General features: G+C 60.7%; 3 protein-coding genes across 7 annotated transcripts; 2 read left to right on the top strand and 1 right to left on the bottom strand.

The window, feature by feature from the left end:
- Positions 1-70: 70 nt before the first annotated feature.
- RAB37 (RAB37, member RAS oncogene family) lies at positions 71-11,573 on the bottom strand. 5 transcript variants are annotated; one of them, XM_048964811.1, is made up of 10 exons: positions 11,475-11,573; positions 7,576-7,686; positions 4,918-5,028; positions 3,957-3,998; positions 3,784-3,853; positions 3,651-3,703; positions 3,476-3,541; positions 2,831-2,887; positions 2,524-2,600; positions 71-2,456 (listed from the first exon to the last, which is right to left on the bottom strand). In XM_048964811.1, exons 1-10 carry the CDS (start codon positions 11,532-11,534, stop codon positions 2,351-2,353), a joined length of 753 nt encoding a protein of 250 aa, XP_048820768.1. In that variant the 5' UTR covers positions 11,535-11,573; the 3' UTR covers positions 71-2,350. The 5 variants fall into 5 exon arrangements, with proteins under 5 accessions (XP_048820768.1, XP_048820769.1, XP_048820771.1 ...); XM_048964812.1 differs by having other exon boundaries at positions 3,784-3,850; XM_048964814.1 differs by lacking the exon at positions 4,918-5,028.
- Positions 11,574-15,593: 4,020 nt separating this feature from the next.
- LOC125702370 (CMRF35-like molecule 5) lies at positions 15,594-18,056 on the top strand. The gene is made up of 6 exons (XM_048965543.1): positions 15,594-15,603; positions 16,035-16,439; positions 17,012-17,096; positions 17,265-17,449; positions 17,563-17,639; positions 17,769-18,056. Exons 1-6 carry the CDS (start codon positions 15,594-15,596, stop codon positions 18,054-18,056), a joined length of 1,050 nt encoding a protein of 349 aa, XP_048821500.1.
- Positions 18,057-18,585: 529 nt separating this feature from the next.
- Positions 18,586-21,233, top strand: LOC125702032 (protein CD300H-like). The gene is made up of 4 exons (XM_048964810.1): positions 18,586-19,424; positions 19,697-20,041; positions 20,547-20,625; positions 20,780-21,233. The coding sequence occupies exons 1-4, from the start codon at positions 19,391-19,393 to the stop codon at positions 21,141-21,143; spliced, it is 822 nt and encodes a 273-aa protein (XP_048820767.1). The 5' UTR covers positions 18,586-19,390; the 3' UTR covers positions 21,144-21,233.
- The last annotated feature ends 347 nt before the right edge of the window (positions 21,234-21,580 follow it).

Genomic DNA, 21,580 nt, shown 5'->3' with positions numbered 1-21,580 from the left:
CAATTAGAGAGGGAGGGGGCGGGCCCTGAGCCGAACAGGGCGGGGTTATGCAAATAACAGACGGCTTGACGCGTTGTTATGCAAATAGAGGGTGGGCGGGGTTTTGGAAACGCGGCCCCGAGGGCGCGGGCACCGCGGGGGCAGCGGAGCCGCAACGTTCCCGCGTGTCGCCCCGCGTCCCCCCGCCCCGCCCAGCATCGCTAACGCCGCTGCCGCGCCTCGCGGTTTCTCCAAAGCCGGTGCTGAAAGCGTGCGGGGAGCGAGCGGATGGGAGAGCCGAGCGCGGGTGGGGAAGCAGCGCGGGGGGCCGAGCGCTCCGGGATCGCTGCGCGGCGGAAGCGGGAGCGCGGCCCGACCGCTCCGAGCGGCCCCGGCCCGGCCCGGCACCGACTGCGGGCACCGCTGGGGCTGCTGGCGCGGGCCGGGAGCCGGGGAAACCCCGGGACTGCGGCTCAGTCCGCAAGCAGAAGCGGCGGGAGGTCACGGGAGGTCGCGGCAGTGCGAAGCGCGGGGCTGCGGGGTCGGGCGGGGCGAGCCGGGGCTGCGGGCGCTGCGAGCGGGGAGGGCGGTGCTGCCCTCGGTCTTTTCCCGCCGGCCGGAGGGCTGCGGGGCGGATGGCGTCGCGATGAGCCGTGTCCGAACCGAGCGGGGGGCAGCGGGGGCATCCATAGCGAGCCCCGACCGCAGCACGTGGCAGGGGACTGGGAAGCGGCGGGCGGAGCGGGGGGGTGAGGGGGGCTCAGCCGCTGCCTCCGCTCCGCTGAGCATTCACCCCGCTGCCGCTCAGCCCTGAGAAACGCAGCCGAGACGAATCCCACGGCGGCAGCAGACGCTTGCGGAGAAAACCAGGGCGAGTCCGTGGCATCGCGCAGCCGTCAGCCCGGCGCGGCCCCTTGGGCTGCAGAGAAACGCTCCCGTTTCGTTCGGAGAGGGGAGGGAGGGTGCGCTTTTGGGGAACGCTCCTCTCGTTCAGGAAACAAACCCCGGCCCCGATAGGGGTGGTTGCAGCGTGGGGCTGCGATAAGGAACGAACGCAGCAGAAAAGGAAACAGACAGCGCTGCTTTTGAGTCCCGCTCGGACTCCATCTGCGCCCGGCAGAGCACGGCCGAATCCTGGCAGGAGCCTGCAGAGCTCCTGCAGCGCTGGGAGAGCCCGGGCTGAGGGGTGGGAAACAGCGCAGAGCCAACGGCTGCTTGTGCTGAAGCTCTCCAGCATTTTTTGCAGACATCAGCCGAGAGGCAGCAGCAATGCCATTGGTGGGAAGACAGAGTTATTTGGGGAATGCTGGACTCCGCACTATGAGAGCAGCAGGGGAGGAGGTTGGTTTTAATTTAACAGGCCGTGTTTATTCTTCCCCTCTCACCTTTGGACTGTCTGAAATGCGCAGCCAAGCGCTGGGAGGAGGAGGGGGCTGTGGGCTCTTCCCCCGCTGCATGCCCCACATCCCGCTCCCTGCCGTGCTGTACAGCCTCCCACGTGGAGGGCCCGGGGCAGGGATTTCTCACGCAGAGAAAAACCAGGCAGATGCAAAGCCTTGAAAATATCCAGCTTTAATCTGTACACTTGCAAAGAAAGATCCGAGGGGAGCGCAGGGGTGAAGGGGGCTGCGGGGCAGGGAGGGTCCTCGTGGGGATGGATGTGCTCGATTAACCCCAAGTGCATCAGAGTTGTGCCCTCTGCAGCTGCCCTTGGCATCTTGAGCAGCACACCCGAATATTCCTTGTCTCCGCACCCTGTGCAGCACAGCGCCCGAGGGTGCGACCCGTGGGCCGCTTCAGCCCCATCCGGAAAGAAAAAAGCTTTCCCCTCAAAGGGAAGTAAATAACAATAGAAAAGCTTCAGCTGCAAGAGGGGGAAAGCAAAGCTTTTCCAAAGTGCTGCGTGTACTGGAAGTGCCCTCGGCGATCACCGGGTGCTCCGGGGGTGTCTGCATGTTGTGGTGCCAACTGCAGCGGGGCGGACAGGCAGGGACACCGCAGCACGTGGCGGTGAGGGGCGCCGCTCAGCGAGCGGCTCTGCAGAGGGCAGCGGGGCGGATCAGGGCCTGTGTGGCCGAGGAGTGCAGCATGGAGTGCACAGCAGGGGAGGAGCCAGGCGCCGGGTCTGCATCCTGCACCCTGCGTCCTGCTGGGGCAGCGGTGGCATCACCGTGACCCCCGGTGATCGGCTGGGCTGATGCCGACAGCGTGGTTGGGGCACTCGGGGTGATCCTGGCACAGCCCCACACGGCAACAGGATCCGATCCTGCTCAGAGCCCTGCAGGAGCAGAGCCGTGACCCTCTGTTCCATCGTAGGCAGGATCCGGCCCTGCTCCTCCCAGCCCGCCGTGGGGCGTTGCTCCTGTCCCCATCAAACGAAGGCGCAGCAGCCGGATCTCTTCTGCTGCGCCTCGATGTAGTCGTGGATCTGGAAGCGGGGCTCGTCTGGCAGCTGCATCGCTCTCTGCTTCAGCTCCCTGGGGACAGTGGGGACGTGTCACCCTGTGGGGACAGCCTTTGCTCTGCACCCCACCCTGCACTCACCGGGCGATGGCCAGGAAGGCCAGCTCCACATTCATGCCGGTCTTGGCGCTCGTCTCCATGAAGGGCACCCCATATTCCTGTGAGGGCAGAACGGACCCATTAGTATCCAGCCCTAAAACACCACTTTGAACTGCACCCTTCCTGCATCCCCTCCCTGGTGTGTCCCAATGCTGTGCTGCCTGTGCCACACAGAGCATGGAGCACAGGAGGTGGCACAGCCGTGAAGTCCCCAAGCCGTGTGCCAGTGTCTGGGGCACCATGGCGTGCAGCAGGGGATGTGGCCAGATTAGGTTCAGGTTCAGCTCACCCTGGCCAGTGAGGCTCCATCCTCTGTCCTCACCATTCTCTCACTGCTCACGTCGGCCTGTGAGAGAGGGACAGCATCACCACTGTGCCCTGTCAGCATGGGGGGGCTTCCAGGAACTCCAAGAGCTGGCTTCAGGGAGCCAGGAACCCGCAGTGCCCAGAGGAGAATGCCGAGCTCATTGAGCATCTGACACGTGGTGGCATCTGGGATAGGGAGCATTCAGTACCCAGAGGGACATCTGGTACCAAGCATCATTCTGAATTCCAGGAGGCAACCAGGGGAAAACTCAGCTCCCAGTTGGACACTGTGTATGTGGCAGCGTTTGAGACCCCAGGAGACAATGTGGGACACGGTTGGGCATCTGAGATCTGGGGACGTGCATCCGGGATCTAGCTGGACAACCCGTGCAGCAGCATCCCAGACTGGGAGCATCCGCACTAGGAACCTCCCACACCCGGCGCTCAGCCCCGTGCTGCCCTCCTCTGGCTGCCGGGAACGCGGCCGCCCTCAGCCCTCCAGCACTTTGGGGTCACCTCCGTGCCTGGGAAAGCCCAGCAGGGAACCCCAGGGCCCCGTCCGGCCGTGGGGACAGCATGGCAGGGAAAGGACGGCGGGAGGTGAGGCAGGACCAAGCCACGCATGCACCTTATTGCCCAGCAGCATGATGACCACGTCCTTCTGGGCATACTCGTGGATCTCTGTCAGCCAGGCCTGTGGGGACAGCAAGAACTGCGTTGAGGTGGAACCTTCGTCCCACACAACCCAGACGTCCCCAACCCCAGGGACAGACACTCTCGTGCCAGGCAGTGGGGACACTCACGCGGATGTTGTCGAAGGACATTTTGCTGGTGATGTCGTAGAGCAGGAGTAGGGCTGGAAGGGAAGGGGCAGAGGGCACGGATGCCGCAGGGCAGCACACATATGGAGCTCAGCCCCGCCGACCCCAAACCCACCTTGGGCATCCCTGTAGTAGGCATGGGTCACACTGCGGAACCGCTCCTGTCCTGCTGTGTCCCAGATCTGCTGGGAGATGCCCCAGTGAGGGTGGGAGGGGACGTCCCATGGCTCAGCCTGGTGTGGGCTGGGCAGCGCGGCTGGGAATTGCTCATCCACTCCCAAAACTCACCTGCAGCTTCACCTTCACCCCATCCACAGCCACCACCTTGTTCTGCAGGAGAGAAGGACAGGAGCTTGTCAGCACGACGTGCATCCCGGACTGGAGTTGCCCAGTGCAGGGCTCTGCATTCCCTGCTCAGGGCATGGAGCTGAGCTGCCCAACTTGCTTCAGATCTTGCTCATCTCCCAAGAGCTCCCTGTTCCACTGGTGAGCCAGCAAATGACATGGCAAACCCCAAGGCACACCGACCTGCCCAGCAGCAGCAGCCCTCGCCTGCAGCCCTCACCCTGGCTGTGGGAAACCCTGCAGGGTTGGGCAAGTGCGAGGTCTTGCATGAACTGCAAACAAATGTGTATTTATTTGTATGTTTGTTTGCTCTTATGATGGTTGCTCATGTAAAGCTTTGCTCAGGAAGCACTGCGCCTCAGGGGCTGCTCCTGCTCCAAATCCTGATCCCACCACCCCCAGCACAGGCTGGGCAATGAGTGGGGAAGGCAGCTCTGGGGGTGAAGCAATTGCTGCTGTGAATGCAGAAGCACAAGGACTTCCTTCTAGAGGCCGGTGTGGTGCAAGGGAAAAGGCAACTTGCCCAAAGAGTATTTTCAGGATCTTTTAAAGAATGGCACTTCCAGTGATGAGTATAAACAATTTGGTTGCCCAGAACTGTTTGAAGTGGAAATGCAGGCAAGAAGGGGATGACAACAGTTGAGGGATAGCTCAGAAAACAGGCACAGGACTGCTCCCCCCCCCGGCTCTCAGCCCGTGTGGTGCGGACCGCTCTTCCTGCCTGCATGTTACAACGCTGCATCAGCTGAAGTCAGCAAACAGAACGAGATGGGGGGGGTCTGGGGAGGGGAGGCTGTTGGACGAGATCTGATGGCCTCAGCAAGCAGGATCTGCTGAGAACAACTCCTCAACTTGGAATTCTGGCTCACACATCCAGAACTGGGGCAGGCTGCCGTGCTCTCACCCGGAAATCTATGCCCACGGTGGCTATGAACGTCCCGGAGAGAAAGGCCCCGTCTTTGAACTGGAGCAGGAAGCAGGTTTTCCCCACGCCTGAGTCTCCGAGTAACATCACCTGCAAGACGGGTGCAGGGTGAGGTGTCAGCAGGGCGGCCCCTCTGCCCCGACCCTGCGTCCTTCTGTCCCCAGGGCACATCCTTCTGTAGGGCACCCAGGGTGCAGCCCCACAGCGCATCCCGATGGAGAGGAGCAGACAGTGGAGAGGGGAAGGGATCCGCTGGGGACGCAGCACTGAGAAGTGCCTCCTGCCTGTCTCCGGAGCATCTCCAGCCTTGAACTGCCCGTGGGTATGGGGTTACATGGGGCAGCCCTGTGCCGGTGCCCTGCTTGGACAAACCTTGCTAAATTCCCAGGGCCCTGCCTGCCACAGACACCAAAGCAAACATGGTGCCTTGTCCCCTCCTGCAAAGCAAACAGGCACCAGCCAGGCACTGCCTCGCTCCACCCAGCACAGCTCTAGGCTCTGCCCCGATGCTGCGCTCCCCTCTGTGCTCATCCACTGCAGCCCTTTCCCTCACAGCAGTGAGATGCTGCTCCTCTTGCCCCCTGCCACTCCTCCCCCCACTCAGCCCTGCTCCTTCCCAGTGCAGCAAGATGAAGCGGATGGCCCCAGGTCCCCCCCGGCCTTCATCCCCTCATTGCCCCCCACCTTTCCAGCCAGCTCATAGTCCTGCAGGGATGCTGGGGGGATCCCGTTGCCCCTTGCTCCGCTCATGGTGTGTCTGAGCGGAGCTGCGGAGTCCTGGCCCTCCCTCCTCCTCCTCCTCCTCCTCCTCCTCTTCCTCCACCTCGGGCAGTGCCTCCTGCCGGGCTGCACTCTGGCCCTGTTACCGCCCTACGCGGGATGAGGAAGAGGAGGTGCAGCCGGATCCCTGTCCCAGAGCGCCAATGGGGAGAAGAGGCCGCTCACCCCCAGCTGAGCAGTCCCCAGCCCCACAGGGATGCTGCAACATCAGTGGGGGCTGCGGCTTGCAGGGTACGGGCTGCCCCTACTCATCCCGAAGCCCACTCCGAGGATGGGGGCACTCCAGCACTGCGGGCCCCCCCTTAGCCCCGAGGCGCAGAGGAAGCCAGCGGCGGCCGTTAGCAGGAAGCCACAGGCTGCGGCGAGGTGCTGCGCCTGCGTCTTGCACAAGATTAGTGCTGGGGCTCCTGTCCCCCTGCGGGACCCTCCCACAGCCCCCAGCATCCTCCACGGACCTTTGGATCACCTTCATCTCACGCACAATCTGGGAAAAGGCCAAGCGTGGGAATAGGAGAGGTCCCGCAGGGGTGGCTGGGCACAGTGCGTTACCCGAACATCTCTCTCCGCAAAGCCCCATCCGAGCCCACGCGTTAAGGCTGCTGGGGGCACGGCAGGCGGTGCCCATCAACACCTCCGATTGATTTGCCCCAGGACCCCCAACCCATCTCCACAGCGGTCCTTCCGACCCCATACTGGGCCGATCCCAGCGCGAATCCATCGGCCCCGCCGGGATCAGACATCCCCGTTTGCGCCCCCGGAGCCGCGTCCCGCGCTGCTCCCCCAGCCGGGGGCGGGCACGGCGCGGGGGGTCCGATGGCAGAGATACGCCCGCAGCGGCACCGCCTCCAGCCGCAGCCAACCCTTCCTCGGCCCCTCGGGAAACGCCGAGAGATGGAACCTGTATTTCCAGTCCCGTAACTGCTCGGGCCGAGAGGGGGGGACGCAGAAGTTCCGTGCGCTGTGCTGCTGGGGGGCTGCCCGGAGCTGAGACACGCGGAGCTGCGCTGCAGGGCTCACCCAACATCCCCACACTGCCCGGCCGCAGCCTACAGCAGGCCGTGGATGGGACTGGATGGGGACAGGGAACGGGACTGCGTGCTGCAGGGCTGGGTGGAACCGGGCTCAGCGGGCCGCCTTTGGGGAGCACCACGCTCCTCTGGCAGCGCTGCTGTGAGCTGAGCTGGCCGTGTGCCGCCAGAGCTGCTGCTCTGAGCGTCCCAAGCAAGGAGCGAGAGCCCAGCCGAGCAGCACTGCGTGTGCTGTTGTTTTTCATGAGACAAATGAGTTGAGGAGGTTGGCTGAGCCCTCTGCCTCTCGGGGGTACGGCCCTGCATCTATCCCTGCTTCCTTGGCCTGAACAGAGGAGCCAGCCTGCCTTGCCACACCGCCACATGGGGCTGCATGTGAGGTCCTGAACTTGGGTCTCTGTTTCCCAGGTCTGGGGCCATGTGCCAGCCCTGCTGCCAGCCCCGCAGCAGCACTGCAAATAGTTCTGGATGGCTGCTGAGAGCGGCTGCCAGCACTGCTGCCATCTGCCTGAGCTTCCAAGGGCCTGGAGCTGCTCACCAGGGCACGGCCAGCTGCTGCAGGACCACTCTGTGAGCAGCTGCTGGGAGCAATGGGCCCAGCACCACTGGGATCAACGGGCATTGCACCACAGCACGTTTCACAGCATTAAGCCTCCCTCCACCCCCAGCAGCCCCCAGCACAACTCCAGCAGCACACAGCAGGCTGAGCTCTGCTCACAGTGACACAACCCCCCCCAGTTCTCCACGCTTAGCATCACTGACACCAATGGAGTCGTTTCCTGACAGTGCACAGTGTTACCCAGCCCAGCACCAAGGGTTTGGTCCTTACCGTAAACCCAATGCCCACGGTGGCAGAGAAGGAGCCTGGAATGAACTTGCCCTGGTCAAACTGGACCAGCAGAGACGTCTTCCCCACACCGCTGTCTCCAACCAGGATGGTCTGCGAGAGATCAACGAAGTGGCATCAGCACATCGGGACCGAGCGTGTCCCAGCCCTGGGGCGCAGCACATGGACGAGGTGCCGGCTTTGGGGAAGGAAATGGGGAGGGGTTTCGGGGGCTGCAGCAAATGCAGCGGGGGCAGCACTGCAGAGCCGCCAGCAGCCCCGCCGAGCAGCAGATCGCCCCCACGGGCTGCTTGCTGGGCGCTGCACCCAACCAGACGGCTCATCCCGCTGTGCCCCGCTTTGCCGTCCCCTTCGGTCCCACCGCCCGCCTGGGGAGGGACCCCGGCACCCTGAGTGTCTGCAATGCACGAACTCTGCCCCGGGCTGAGCTCCGGGCTCTGAACATGGAAGAGGAAATCTCGGTGTGCACAGCCCTGCTGAGAAAGAAGGAATCTGGCAGAGCTGGACCGGGTCCAGAATGATTTAGTGAAGAGAGCTTCTCCTCTGGCTGCTGCACACAACAGCCGCTGTGTGTTGCTAAAGCACGGAGCCTTTCTGGGGCAGCGCTGTCCTCACGCTGCATTAACGCTGTGCCACCGCAAGGCTCTCGTTGGCAGCGCTGCATCTGAAGCAACGTGACCGTCACACACAGAGCCCTTCTGCCCCCCGTCCCATCGTGCAAACCCCCAAGCTCTCCTGCAAGGGGCAGAGCTGTTGTCGGAGGCTGTGCAGGTGGCAGAGTGGAGCACTGCCATCGCCTCCCGAGCTGCTGCTCCACATCCCAGGCAGCCCCTGCTCCCTCCAGCCCTGACCTTTCCCTTCTGTTCACTGCCTGCCCACATTCCTCCAAATCCCAGGCCTGAGGGAGACCAGCAGTGTGAACACAAACGCCTCCCACCCTTCTCTGCCAGACCTGGGTGTTGCTTGCAAAGCCGTGCATGCAGACATTCCCATCCTTTCAGGAAACCGAGGCACTCTGAGCAATTTCCCAGGGACACGAGGAAAAATAAACACTCTGCTCACAGACTTCTTGCTCAGAAGTGGACTTGGCCCCGTCCTTTGGGATGTGGGAGTTCCCATGGCTGCAGCCATGCCTCCGCCATGCTCCATGCTCCATGTTTGTCCCTACCAGACAAACTTGCCCTACAGCTCCACTCCATCCTGGCTCAGCTCCTCATCCCTGCTCAGGCTAAGCCCCCAGAGGAGCAGCATCCCACCCCAGGCTCACTTCCCCCCCCCCGCCCCGGGAGTATTTCCCTGCCCACAGCCTCCCTGCTCTGCTCCACAGCCCAGGCACCCCCCCCCCCTCCCCCCTCCATGCACAGAGCTGGATCTGCTCTGGAGATAACAAATGGAAATACATCTGGGGAGTTCAGTGCCACATTGAGCCCAAGTGCTGCGGAGCTCCGTATCCCCCTGCCTTGGCAGTGCCTCAGAGCAGTTCTCCTGCACCCAGCACAGAGCCAGGCCTTTTTTGTTCTCAGCCAAATGATTCTTTGTATCTGAAATAAAATTGCTCACAAAAACCCTCTGGGGACCAAAACCCGTATATAATTCCGGGCTGAGGGAGCTCTCACCATTCCCTGCGTGGGCAGAAGGAACTCCACCTCCCGTGGCCCCACAGCTGCTCAGCTGCTCCACCACTGTCCTTGCAGAGAAATGAGCACAACGAGCCGCGGACTGACAGCACTGCTGCCAGCTCTGCCACCCCACGGCTCCCATTGGGGGCTAATGCAGACAAACAGCCCTGCTGGGTTGGTGTGGGCTGCAGAGACACGGCAGAGCAATGGTGAGAGTGAGCCCAAGCAGTGAATGCACAATGACTTCCTCTGCCTGTGCTGGCAGTAACTGAGCAAAGAAGATATTCTGGGTTAAAGCGCCTGCAGAAGAGAGGTCTTACACGGCTGTCAAGGCAGCTTAGAGAGGAGCAGCTCCAGAGCCAGCCAGGTGGTATGAGATGGGGAAGAGCAAGCGCGTGGCTTTAGATTGCTTTTTCGGTGCAGTTTGGAGCTTAAGCATGGAGCAGCTGGACCCGAGCTCAAACTGCAACGGATGGGAGCACAGCAAGGTGTGACCCCAGCCTGCTGAGAGAGCACAGGGAGGGGACAGAACTTTTTGTGGCCCATTACCTGCTCCATATACAGGATGCAGGCAGCTCCTCGGGGCAGCTGGGTGCTGCCTCAAGCCTGTGCTGTGCAGGGAGCTGCAGCCCACCTTGCCCAGATGGTGCCGCACCACATCTGTGCCCTCTTGGCGTGCGCTTGGCCCACAGCCCAGGACCCTCTGCCAGCTGCAGCTGAGGCAGCGTCTCAGTCCTGAGATGTGAGCTGTAGGGCTGCACATCAGACCAAAGCTGCCCTGGAGCATCTGGCTTCCAACCCCCCTCTAGCACCACGGATCACATCTCACTCCCTGTTTCTTGTTCCATCTGAGCACCCTATGGAAAGCAGAAGAATTTGGCAATGGGTCAAATCACCCAAATGCAGAATTGGTCATTTTGTGAATAGTAAAAGTTTTCTGGAACAGCCCAGAACAAACTTCTGTTACCCCTGTTCTGATTTCTTCTTGGTCTGTTTCCTCCCCAGACCTAGGGTTGGCCACCAACCAGAAATCAGTTAACCTTTGTTTCTAGAATGATCTCTCCCAGGGTTTTTCAGCATGCTTGAAATGTGATTCCTTGGTTGGAAACTGTATCTGTTGAGATATTTGCTGCCTCACGTCCCAGGAGCAAGAAGAGAGTTGCTTCTGCATGACAAGCAATCCAGGCAGCAGTGACAGCAAAATCCCAATGGAAATGACAGACAGTGTGGAGCTGGATGGTAACTTGCCCAGGCAGCTACCCCGCCTGGAAATTCATTTCCAACAGTGTTGATTCTTAACTGCAGCAGCTCCATGCTGAAGAGGAGAGAGTTAAGAGATTGCAAAGAATCGGAGTTTCTTGAGTCATCCCTGGAGGCACATCCTATGTTCTCAGTGCACAACAGAACTGAGCGTGGTGGTAATTGATATTTTCCTGCTAATCAACGGCTGGGCACACTGCCCCGAGTAAAGCAGGATGTAAAACAGGCAGATTTGAGGTGAGAATTCGACTGAGCTGCCCCCTTTCCCCAGCTCCCTGGAGGTGCCCGCGCCTGCACAGTCACACTTGGGGCTGCAGAGAAGCAGTGTGAGGACAGACAGAAAGAGATGCATGGATCCGGCAGAGATCAGCATCTGCCACATCTCCTGGAGCTGCAGGGCAGTGCCAGCACGGGGAGAGGATGCTGTGCTCCAGCAAAGCCTTCCGCAGATCCTGAGGCACACCCAGGCTTTGCAGGGACAGCAGCAACTCCAGTCATCCTCTGTGCAACGTGGAGTTATGAAACGATCCCGGGGACTCCGCAGAAAACAACGATTTTAAAGCAAGAAGGAGAGGAGCGGACATCCCCGGCTCCCTGCTGTTCCGTGGCGGGGAAGTTCCATCTCCTTACCACGGCCCCGGCGGGGAGCCCCGGAGTGAAGCTCTCTCCGAGCAGCGCACAGCAGCGGGAGCAGCCGGACTGCGCTGCGGGCCGTGCCGCTGGGCTGGCCCCTTTCCAGCGCTCCCTCTCGTTCCTCTTTGCAAGAACGCTGCCGAGCCTGCAGCCCCTCCCCACCGCCACCCCACGTCGGGACCGATCCCCCCCGGCCGCACGGGGCGGCAGATGGACCCCGCGGGGGAAAGAGGAGCGAGGGGGAGAAGCGGAATGGAGTTTGCAGGAGAAGTTGAAGCGGTCGCCCGCCCCGGCGGTGACCCTCGCACTTCCCCAGCGTTCCCCCCGCGCACTCGGCGGCTCCCCCGCCCTCCGAGCGCGCGGCCCTACCTTGTGCAGCAGGGCCTCGTTGTAGCCGGTGCCCGCCGAGCCTGCGGCGCGGGGCTCCATGGCCGGGACTCATGGGCCGGCCGCGGCCGCGGGGGGGCGGGCGGGTCCGGGACGCGCCGCTCCCTGCAGCACCGCGGACAGCGGCAGCGCCGCCTCCAGCACCGCGGGCAGCGCCCGGATCCGACCCGCGCCGCGCGGCTCTGCGCTCCGGCGCCGCCCCTTCGGGCTGTGCTCGGCTCCGTCCCGCTCAGCACGGCTCGGCTCGGCTCGGCTCGGCTCGGCTCGGCTCGGCTCGGCTCGGCTCGGCTCGGCTCGGCTCTCTGCGGCCGCTCCCTGGAGCAGCGCCCGGCTCCTCGCCGCTGCCGTGTCCTCCCTGCCCGCGGCCCTCCCCTGTCCCGGGGTTGGGGAGGAGGCGGTCCGGCCCGGGAGCCGGGAAGGCTGCGGGTTCGCCCCTCGGCTCGGGCAGCTCCCGCACGACCGCCGGTCCCTCTCTCGTCCTCCCACCTCCGCCGGCGGTTAAATTGCGCCCGGGGCTCCCAGCCCGAGGGCGCGGCCGTCTCTCGCCCTCATACCGGGAAACGCTGCTCTCGTTCCCCGCCCCCGCCGCGGGAGCTGCCCGAGGGGATGGCAGAGATGCTTCCTGCTGCTCCGATCAACCACTGAGTTGAGAGAACGAGGCCAGGTCCGCTGTGCTGATTGAGCCGTGCTTCGTGCTCAGCTCATCCTCACTCGGTTAGGGAGACCCGAACCGCACAGGGCTTCTCCATCTGACACCTCTCCAGCCATCAACCCACGCCGCCATCGGGCAGAGCACAGCTGCAGGGTCATCGGGGCGGAGGTTGGTGCTGGGCAGACTATTTCAGCTTCTTGGCAACCCCAGGGCTATCTGGTGCCCGGCTGTCCCAGCAGCTTCCCTTTGCAAACACACTGCATTCAGAGAGCAGAGGTAGGAATTTGTTAGGAGAAAAAAAAAAAAAAAAAGCAAAAAACAAAAACAAAAACAAAAACAAAAACAAAAACAAAAAAAAATAACACAAATCGTGTTGAGAAACAAGAGGGATCTGTACCTAAACCTGGAGGTGAAAGTAAATATCTGATTGAGATCCTCTTACTAACAACTCTCTTTAGAACAATCTGGTGCTTTTGATTAGACTGGAAACAAACAAACCTCTGCTGGGAAACTTATTTAAGTTGTGCTGTCTCTGTCCCCTCCTTCCGGATCAGCAGACGGCCCCCAGCCGGAGGAGCAGACCGTGTTTCCAAGAGCCATCTGCACCCATTCAATTGCTGGTTTACTGTCTGTGCCTGACATTGCTAATTATATCTACCCATTAATTCCTCTGACAGCAGAGATGGTTCTGCCAGGTCGGAGGATCAGCCTTGGCAACAAAGCTAGAAAAAGAAGAAAATCAACCCAGCGTGCCAGGGGTTTGGGGCTGGCCAAGGCCAGGAACTTGTCCCAACAAGGAGGCATGAAGCCCCCAGAATAGCACCAGGTCTGAAGCTGCAGGCCTGCTCACTTCAGGGTGGGGGTTCCTGGCACAGCTCTGCTGCAGGAAGGGCTTGCAGGACGTTCTCTGGCTGCTCTCCATTCCAGCAATATTTGTTCTCATTTCCTGAGTCATGAAGGAGAGCAGTGAGGAGCAGAGGAGCCGGGAAGCACGGCCCCGGGCTCTGCTGTCCCACATGGGCACTGCGTGGGGATATGCTCAGCCCTGCAGGGCTGACAGTGCAGGGGAGAAGAGCTTTCCTCCTTCATTGTGCTACTGCCAAACGTGGTGCTGCTCTACCAGACAGCGCGGATCGCTGGCAGAAGGGAGGCAGAAGCAGTGAGAAGCACACAGCTCTCCAGCAGCACGGATGGGCGCTGCTCCAAAGGCTGTATGGCATTTTATGGCTGCTGAGGACCTGACCCGTTACAGATAAGTGATGTCAGCAGCTTAATTGGAGCTCGGCTGCCTGACACCCGGAGCACCCCCTGTCCTTTACACAAGGACTGCCTTTCCCCACCTCAGAAGATAAAATAAAATAGAACTCCAACCTCTCCAGCCCCTCACAGACCTGCTCAGAGGCTCCTGGTGGCCGCAGAGCACTTTATGGCCCCGTGTGGGTGCTGAGCAGCTGGAATCAGTGCAGATCAGTGAAATGAGAGGAGGTGGACTGCAAATGACAGGAGTGATGTCAAGTGAGCATGCCTATTGCCTGGCCTTGCTTGTTGGCAGGCCATACTTCTGATCATCTATGTGTCTATTTGCCCTTGGAAGGTTCTGGAAGGTTCTGGGCACTGTAAGGTCCACGTCCTGCTGCTCTGTCTCCCTTTCCCACTCCCACTCATTCTCTGCTGCCCAACCCCATTAATTGTCTCTCTGTCCACTGAGCTGCTTGTGCAATGCTGTGTGAGCCCTGCTGAAGCTGTTCCTTCTCCTAAAACAGGAAAAATCAGATCTTTTCCACGCCGCATCGTTAAGTTTTGCTTCCTGAATTTCGCTGCAATAACAAGCCCCTGGTTTACAGCCTTTCTGGCTAAGTCAGCCCGAGGCACGGCCCACAGCAAGGTCTTCATTGCAATGCTGCCCGCAAGGATCTCTCTTTTGCTAGCTTTGCTAAATCAGCACATCTGAGGATGATTTGGGTTTATCTGGGGTATCAGAGATGGCAGCGGAACAGAGCGATCAGATGCTGTGTGCTCCATCAGCCAACGGAGCCGCGTTAGCTACAGCCTTATCTCAGCAGGACAATTCCACCTAAGTGTGCAAAGCAGAACATGAAACTGCTGTCTGAAAAGTGCAGATTGTTTTTCAAAGGCACCAGATGGAATAAGAGAATCTGGGGTTAGGAAATGCCACTGAAGCCAAGAGCAGAGGAGGGTCTGACACAGCCGAGGTGCTGCTGTGAGGTACACAGCGATGGGAGCTGTTGGCTCAGGGCTCCCAGGAGCTCTCACACAATCGTGCATCAGCTGAGTCAATTTCTGCCCATCCCAGCAGTGCTTGCAGTCTTCTTGCTAAGGCCACTGCCAGGGCAGAACCCACTGCACATCTCAGAGGTCTGACTGCATCATCCTTGTCCCATGGCCACAGAGCAGCGGCTGCAGGAGGGCCCTATGGCCAGCTCTGCTCCAGCTCCAAACGTGGCCAAGAGGAAAGCACTGCTTTGTGCCTGTCGGGATGCATCACTGGGCACTGAGCAGCGCTTCAGCAGCACTGCATTCTGAGGCAGCAGCCCTGCCCTGAGCTGCTCTGCTCCTCATTGCTCAGCACAGGACTCCTGCTCTTCTCTGACTGCATCTGTCCCAGAAGCCAAACCTGAAACAGAAAATGAAGGGGAAGCAATACTTCTTATCTGATGAGAGCAGCAAGGATGTGCTTGGAAAATTGCTCCCATGATCTCTAGAAAAGCAGCTTTCTGAAGAAATGCTTCTGACTGCTTTCAGGTCACTGAGCTGCCCTGGGAATTCTCCATCAGCGAATGCCTTTGTAGGCACTCACCCTGTGCTGTGTTCCGTGCAGAGCCGCTGCCTCTGAGCCTGTGCCACACCAGCAGCACGTGCAGCCTCTGTGCCCCTCCGCGTGCAGACACAGAGCAGTGCAGCCTCACTTGTTCACCACCTTTTCTGCCTGGTGGTTTCTGGTCAGCTGATGCCTTTGTTTGGTTTATGAAGAACTCGGGTGTTCCCCACACCTCAGTGTCGCAATATTTCAGCATCTCTCACATGCAGCCAGCAGTGCCATTGCCCTACTTGTGTCGGGGCTTGCTCCTGTATTGGTGCTTCTGCATGTGCTTGTGTTCATCCTGGTGTCTGAGCTTCTCCAATTCTCTGGTTCAGGAGAATGAAAAGAGAGGCAGAGCTCCCTCTTACAGCATGGAAGGCCTTGCCCTGTCTCTTCAGTCCATCTCCATGAGGTCTCTCTGTGAGAAAGTAGAAGTGTGAGACATTTGCCATGCGTTGGTGTTCACAGCAGTGCTGTGTGCTGCCCCTGAAGCAGCGATGTGGGGTGAGGTCCCCCCGTGCCACCCCGCTGTGCTCTGTGGGCTCTGCATCCTCACACCCCAGTCAGGCTCAGGGAAGGCTGCACTTTGCTGCCTCCCCTCCCTGCTGACCCCGAGCACAAGGCCTCAATGCCTCCAGGTGGGTCAGTTTGAAAAAAGCCACTCGGAGGCTCATTTCCCACAGCAGACAAATCCCCTGCCCCGGGGTGAAGCTCTCCCAGACAAAAATAACCCAACCAGAGCCGTGTGCTGTAACTCAATTTGAACAAGGAAGCCACAGAAAAGCAGAGCTGCGCGCCATCTCAGCATCCTCTCAGTCCCACTGCGGCACAGCGCACACCGTGCTCCTGGCTGATGCCAGTGGGGTGGAGCAGGAGGATGGGGGTACGGCCAGGATGGGGCTGGCTCCTTCTCCCAGGTGAGGATGGGCAGAGCTGAGGGGCCGGGGCTGCTGCTCCCACAGGTGCGGGTTCCCCTTTGGGTGTCAGCCCCGGGGCGGCTGCTCGGCCCTGTGGGGATAAGCAGGCAGCCAGGGCCCCCGATGGGTGCCGGTTCCTCTCTGCTGTGCAGGAGCACCTCGGGGGAAGGCGGCCCGCACACTGATGTGCTGTTTCTCTCCCTTGGTGCTGTGGGGATTCTCTGCAGTTTGCCAGGCTCTGGTTGTCTCCAGGGAGGTGAGCGGCCGGGAGGGCGAGACGCTTTCCCTGCGCTGTTGGTACGCGAGGGGCTACGAGGGCTACAACAAGTACTGGTGCCGCGGGGCCGCGCGGGGCTCCTGCCACAAAGTGGTGGAGACTGCAGGGCGAGAAGTGCCGCGCCAAAACGGCCGCGTCTCCATCACGGACAACCACGTCTTCTGCGTGGTGCTGCTCACCGTGGAGGAGCTCTGCATGGAGGACGCTGGGAGCTACTGGTGCGGGGTGGAGCGGGCAGGCAGGGACATCATGGAGCCGGTCACCGTGAGGGTGAGACCAGGTGAGCGCTGGCATCGAGTTGGCTCATGTTTGTGCTGGGCAGAGAGCGGGGGGCCGCAGGAAGGAATGGTGATGTGGGGAACAGCCCCTCAGCCCTGCTGCAGTTACAGCAGTTGGCACCCGGTGTAAAGCAGCAGCAGGGTTGGCAGGAAATGGGTTGGTGCTCACAGATGGATGCGGAGCGCTGGAGACCCGTGCAGGGTTTGCAGCACCGTGGCTGCCTGGGCTCCAGCATGGACTGCACACAGGAAGGACGGAAATCCGCTGCCTAAAATCGGCAGCAAGAGCCTGCGGCTGAGCCACAGTGCTGCAGCCAGAGAGCCTGCAGGGCCTCTGAAAATGAAAGCAGGGCTGTGACACAACGTCTGAGTTTGTAGCTGAGGAAAAGGGGCAGATCCAACTCCTCCAGCTTTGGGAAAGCTCCGTTTAATGGCTGTCAGATTGATGCTGGGAATGGCATCCCACAGGGATGTGGGCAGGGTAGGGGTAAGCACTCACCTCCTGCCAGCTGAGGTGTAGGGGCTTGAGCTCCCCTCCAGGGCACAACTCTCACCAGGGCCGTCCCTGATGCAGCCATACCCACAGCTCCCAGCCCTGAGCCCTGGCTCTCCAACACCACAACGGAGTTCCCCCATACTACGAACTTCTCTGCTGCAGGGTGAGTCCATGGCAGGGAGGGCGGTGGGGTCACAGTGATTGGGCACCACATTCCCGGCATGGTGGGTCATGGACACACAGCGGAGCCCATGTGCTCTGGGGCAAAGCAGCAGCAGGGACTGAAGCGTGATCTCAGGCTGCTTGCCCTGCTTTGTGGTCCATCCCACAGTGCGGGGCTGCAGAAGGAAAACATCAGCCTTCAGAAGGGTCAGGAACCCCCCTCCTCTCCTCCCAATCTCTCCAGGCCAGCCCTGCAGGTCCTGCTGCCCACCGTGATGCTGCTGTTCCTCCTGGCTGTGGCCGGCTCTGCTGGGCTCATCCACGCCCTGCGGAGGAGGAGGAGAAGTAAGGAAGGTAATGGCACTGGAGCACGACTAGGATTCCCTGCCCAGAGGGGACAAGGCACGATCCCAGCCTTACCTCCCTGAGGAATGTGAGCTTTGATGGTCCCTTCTCCCTGACTCCAGCCCTACAGAAACCCCTGGGATTGGTGGGAAGCTCCCAGCTGCGCTCACTGGCAGTGCAGGCACAGCAGCACCATCACGTAAGTGCACAACTGCCCCATGGAGCCACAGCCCCCCAAATGTCCCCTGTAGCTCCAGGCTGCTGCGGCTGCACAGGGGCAGGGCTGAAAGCAGTGGGGACACGAGTGGGGCCGTGACCCACACTGCAGCCCGGTGCCGGACAGGCTGCTGGGGACACCCCACCGCCTCGCACCAAAGGCCTCGCAGCCCCCAAACAGCCGGGTGATACCACAGAGCTGGACGCCATCTACGACAATGAGCTGCACCTCAGGAAGGTGAGAGCCCGGCCCGAGCAGTGCTGGCGCTGCAGGGAGGTTTGTGCAGCACGGGCAGGGGCCACGCAGGTCGGCAACCCCCAGGGCACCCGCACTGACAGCAGCGACACAGAGGAGCAGCGCAGTGAGCTGGGGGACGACAGAATCTACATCAACAGCTGATGCTCGAAAGGATTCCCTGCAGTCCTTATGGGACGTCGCTTGTGGGCGTCGCTTCAGGCTTTGCTCTGAGCGGGGCAGGGAGCAGCAGCCCCCTCCCCGTGTCCTCGCTGCAGTCTCAGCAGTGTGATGGCCTCTGCCATGGGGCTCTGACCCTGCTCCAGCCCAGCTTCCCTCCTCTGCTTTGCTGCTGTGGATTGAGCGGTGCCCCCAGGATGGGAGGAACCCAGATCCCCATTCCTTTGTATGCTGATGCACGGGGCATCCTCCTGGCTTGGCAGCACTTGGGTTGCTTTAGATGTATGTAAACAGCAATAAAGAAACACCCTACAGGGCTCAGTGCAGAGAGATGAAGATCCTGAAGTGAAACAAGGACCACGGGGCACACGGCTGGTGCTGGGGCTGTCAGTGAGTGGACAGGGTGAGCAGGGAGAGGGGAGTGGAAACAGCACAGGGATCAAGGAAAGCCAGAGGTGAATGGGGATGGGGCAGCAGCTGAGGCTTCACTGCCCAGGATTCCCCATGAGTTTTATCAGCAAAAACATGCTAGCAGTCATCGGCCACGTCTTGAACTTAGAACATGCTGCTGTGTGCAGTGACCTGGGGCCAGAAGGGTGGAAGCCGCTCACAGCCAAACTGCCCCAGGTCCCTGGGAACGGGGCTACGAGGAACAGAATGCAGAGCTTCCTCTTTCTGTGCCAGTGAAGGGCATGGGAGAGCGTGGGGCAAACGGGCAGGGTGGGAAGGAGCTGCCCTGAGGTCTTTTCAAGGGGCATTGAGGAAGAAAGGCGCTGGAAGGACACAGCTGTGCTTTGTGCAGACTGTTTGGGTTCTGAAATTTTGCTGGAAACATTTAGAGAGAAAAACAATGTCATCCAGAAACCACATCTGTGCCAAAAAAGGCACCTTTCTGGGGAAGCAAGGCACTTCTGCTTGATGCACCAAACAAAGGCAGCCGCCCTCGCTGTGCCAGTAGTGGGGATCTGTGCTGGGGGTTTGCACTGAGTCGGGGCTGGGGGTGGCAAAAGCCCCTCTGCTGGGCCCCCGAATCCCTCCGGGCTGCTGGGATGGGCACCACGGCTGGGAAAGCTCTCTGCATTATGGTGCATTGCTGGAAACTGGTGGTGGTTCCAGAGAAGGGTCATGAGATCAGAGTGACTCACGGATAGGAGGAAGGAAGCAAATGCCTTTAAAAAAGACATACGGGGTCTCAAGCAAACATTGCCCAGGGAAACAGGCTTGGGAACCTCCTGGGCACACAGCAGCCTGCTCCGTCTGCCGGGAGCTCTGTGAATCACCGTGGGGAAAGGTCCATGTAAGGAGGGAGAAGCTGAAAAATGAGGATTATTCTGGTTTGGATGATTTTCCCAGGTAAGTGTGGGTCATGTTTGGGTCAGGGGAGGCAGAGGGGTGCAGCCGTGCAGCCAGGGGTGCCCACCATGCTGTGGGGCGCAGCTCCGTTGCCGCCATCCTCCCCTGGCAGCTGCAGCACCCGGACAACTCCAGCCTGCGCTACCCCTTGTATTGCTGCTACAAGAGGCTTCTTCTGGCTTGCCACTGTGCTCACTGGGGGCTCTGTTCTTAAGGCTGGGGACATCCCTCAGTGCTGGCTGAGCTCACAGCCCCTCTCCTGTCCCCTGCAGGTGTCTGGGCGGTCTCAGGTCCCTCGCAGGTGACGGCCCGCCAGGGCAGCTCGCTGTCGGTGTCCTGCAGCTATCGGCTGGGCAACAAGCTCCACTCCAAGGTCTGGTGCAAACCATACTTTTTCAAGATCTTCTGCTCCTACATGGCCCAAACCAATGGCTCAGAGGCGGCGATGACACAGGGCAGGGTGTCCATCAGGGACAACCACACGGCACTTGTATTCACGGTGACGATGAGAGATGTGATGCCGGAGGATGCGGGCTGGTACTACTGCGGGGCAGTGAAGTCCCTGTGGCACATCACAGGCAATCGGTGGCACAAAACCGAGGTGCTCGTGTCTGAGGGTAAGGCAGAGGGTGCCCGGGGCTGGTGCTGGAGGAGGCAGAGGGAGGATGGAAAGCACTGCACAGAGCAGAACCTCTCCCTCCCTCCTTGGTAATGTCTCTGCTCCTCTGAGCCCACCCTTAAGGTTTCCAGTTCTCTCCAGCAGAGACTCTTCTCTTTCTCTGGCTCCTGGGTGTGCCTGCACCACATCACAGCAGTGATGCTCTTCTCTTGCATAACATTTCTCCAAGTAAAACATAAACATCCTATTTCAGAGCATTGTGCCATCAGTACTTCCACTGTGGTTTTTTTCTGCAGCTCTCAGCACTTTCCTTACGCCCACAGGGATGGAGCTGACCCTGAGCAGCAGTGCTGTGCTGGGTGCTGGGCAGGCACAGGGTGATGCCCACAGCCCTACAGGGGCCACGGACCCCCTCCATCTCCTCCAAGGTCCCTGGATGGTGACCCAGGGATGGGCTGTGGGGGTCCTGCATTGACTCTCTGCCTTCTCTGCACTCGTTTCAGCCACAGCCGAGGCCGGCGATGTGCACCCGCTGCCAAAGGCAGAGCCATCCCCCACTGGCTGCGAGGAGCCTCCAGCACTGTGAGTTGGGGCTCGGGGTCACACTGGCTGAGGCCACTCCCAGGGCATCTCGCAGGGTGAGCGGGTGGAGGCTGGGCACGGGGATGCTGCAGCCCGCATCTTCCTTGCCCAGACCTGGTACAAGCTCTGTTGTTGTCTCGCTTCTCCTCCCCAGGTCCCAGCTCAACATCACCCTCCTGCTGCTCGTCCTTGGTGTGAAGGTGCCTGCGATCCTGGCCCTGCTGTGTGGGGCCGTGTGGCTGAGGAGGTGGCACAGGAGCTGCAGCCCATGGGAAAACCTGCAGCAATCTGAGAAGTCCAGCAGCACTGCGGCACCGGGCAGCTCGGCCCCCCAGCAGCCTGACCCCCCGGCAGCACCACAGCATCCTTCTGGTCCCCTTCCCCACACCCTGCCAGGGCTGAGCCACTGCAGCTGCTCAGCATCAGGAAGCTCTCTCCATGCAAAGCCTCAGCCCCTCCTGATGCCCCCCAAGTTGCACGAGGGAAGGATTTCTGTGCAGAGATCTCATGTCTGCTGAGCTTGAGGTGCCACCAAAAACCAATTTTGAAACAAAGCCTGGGTATCCTGCAGGTGTCTGTCTGTCTGTCTGTCTCCAGCACTGGCTGGGGCTCCAGGGCCTGCCAATACAAACATGTGGGGCTGTGCTGCTGTGCAGGGAGCCCCAGCTGGGGGGGCATGGTGTCACATGGGAGCCGTGCACTGCAGCCTCACTGAGCTGCCCACAATTTCAGTCCTGCCCCATGCAGCCACGCACCCACAACTGGCTGAGTTGTGTCTTCCCATGGCAGGACTGCCCATCCTGAGCCCAGGGCTCACAGCACACCTGGCTGCAGTGCTGCCTCCTCCCCTCGCTGCACCCCACCCATGGCTCTGCATCCATCCGCTGCTGAGCTCCACCAGGGATCGCACTCCTTCCCATGCTCTGTGCTTGGCGGCAGCAGAAGCAGTGCTGCC

Source organism: Lagopus muta, chromosome 18 (genome assembly GCF_023343835.1).
Source record: "Lagopus muta isolate bLagMut1 chromosome 18, bLagMut1 primary, whole genome shotgun sequence".
NCBI lineage: Eukaryota > Metazoa > Chordata > Aves > Galliformes > Phasianidae > Lagopus > Lagopus muta.
Note: the sequence above shows the minus strand (reverse complement) of the source record. Positions and strands in the feature narration are given on the sequence as shown.

Coding starts and splice junctions, on each gene's coding strand:
- LOC125702370 (XM_048965543.1), top strand. Junction 16,440..17,011: donor CACCGTGAGGGTGAGACCAG/GTGAGCGCTGGC, acceptor TCCCTGATGCAG/CCATACCCACAGCTCCCAGC. Junction 17,640..17,768: donor AGGCACAGCAGCACCATCAC/GTAAGTGCACAA, acceptor CCCACACTGCAG/CCCGGTGCCGGACAGGCTGC.
- LOC125702032 (XM_048964810.1), top strand. CDS start 19,391: ATGAGGATTATTCTGGTTTGGATGATTTTCCCAG. Junction 20,042..20,546: donor CGAGGTGCTCGTGTCTGAGG/GTAAGGCAGAGG, acceptor CACTCGTTTCAG/CCACAGCCGAGGCCGGCGAT. Junction 20,626..20,779: donor TGCGAGGAGCCTCCAGCACT/GTGAGTTGGGGC, acceptor TCTCCTCCCCAG/GTCCCAGCTCAACATCACCC.
- RAB37 (XM_048964811.1), bottom strand. CDS start 11,534: ATGGAGCCCCGCGCCGCAGGCTCGGCGGGCACCGGCTACAACGAGGCC. Junction 5,029..7,575: donor CCGTGGGCATTGGGTTTACG/GTAAGGACCAAA, acceptor CCCGTCTTGCAG/GTGATGTTACTCGGAGACTC. Junction 2,601..2,830: donor ATGGAGCCTCACTGGCCAGG/GTGAGCTGAACC, acceptor CTGCCCTCACAG/GAATATGGGGTGCCCTTCAT.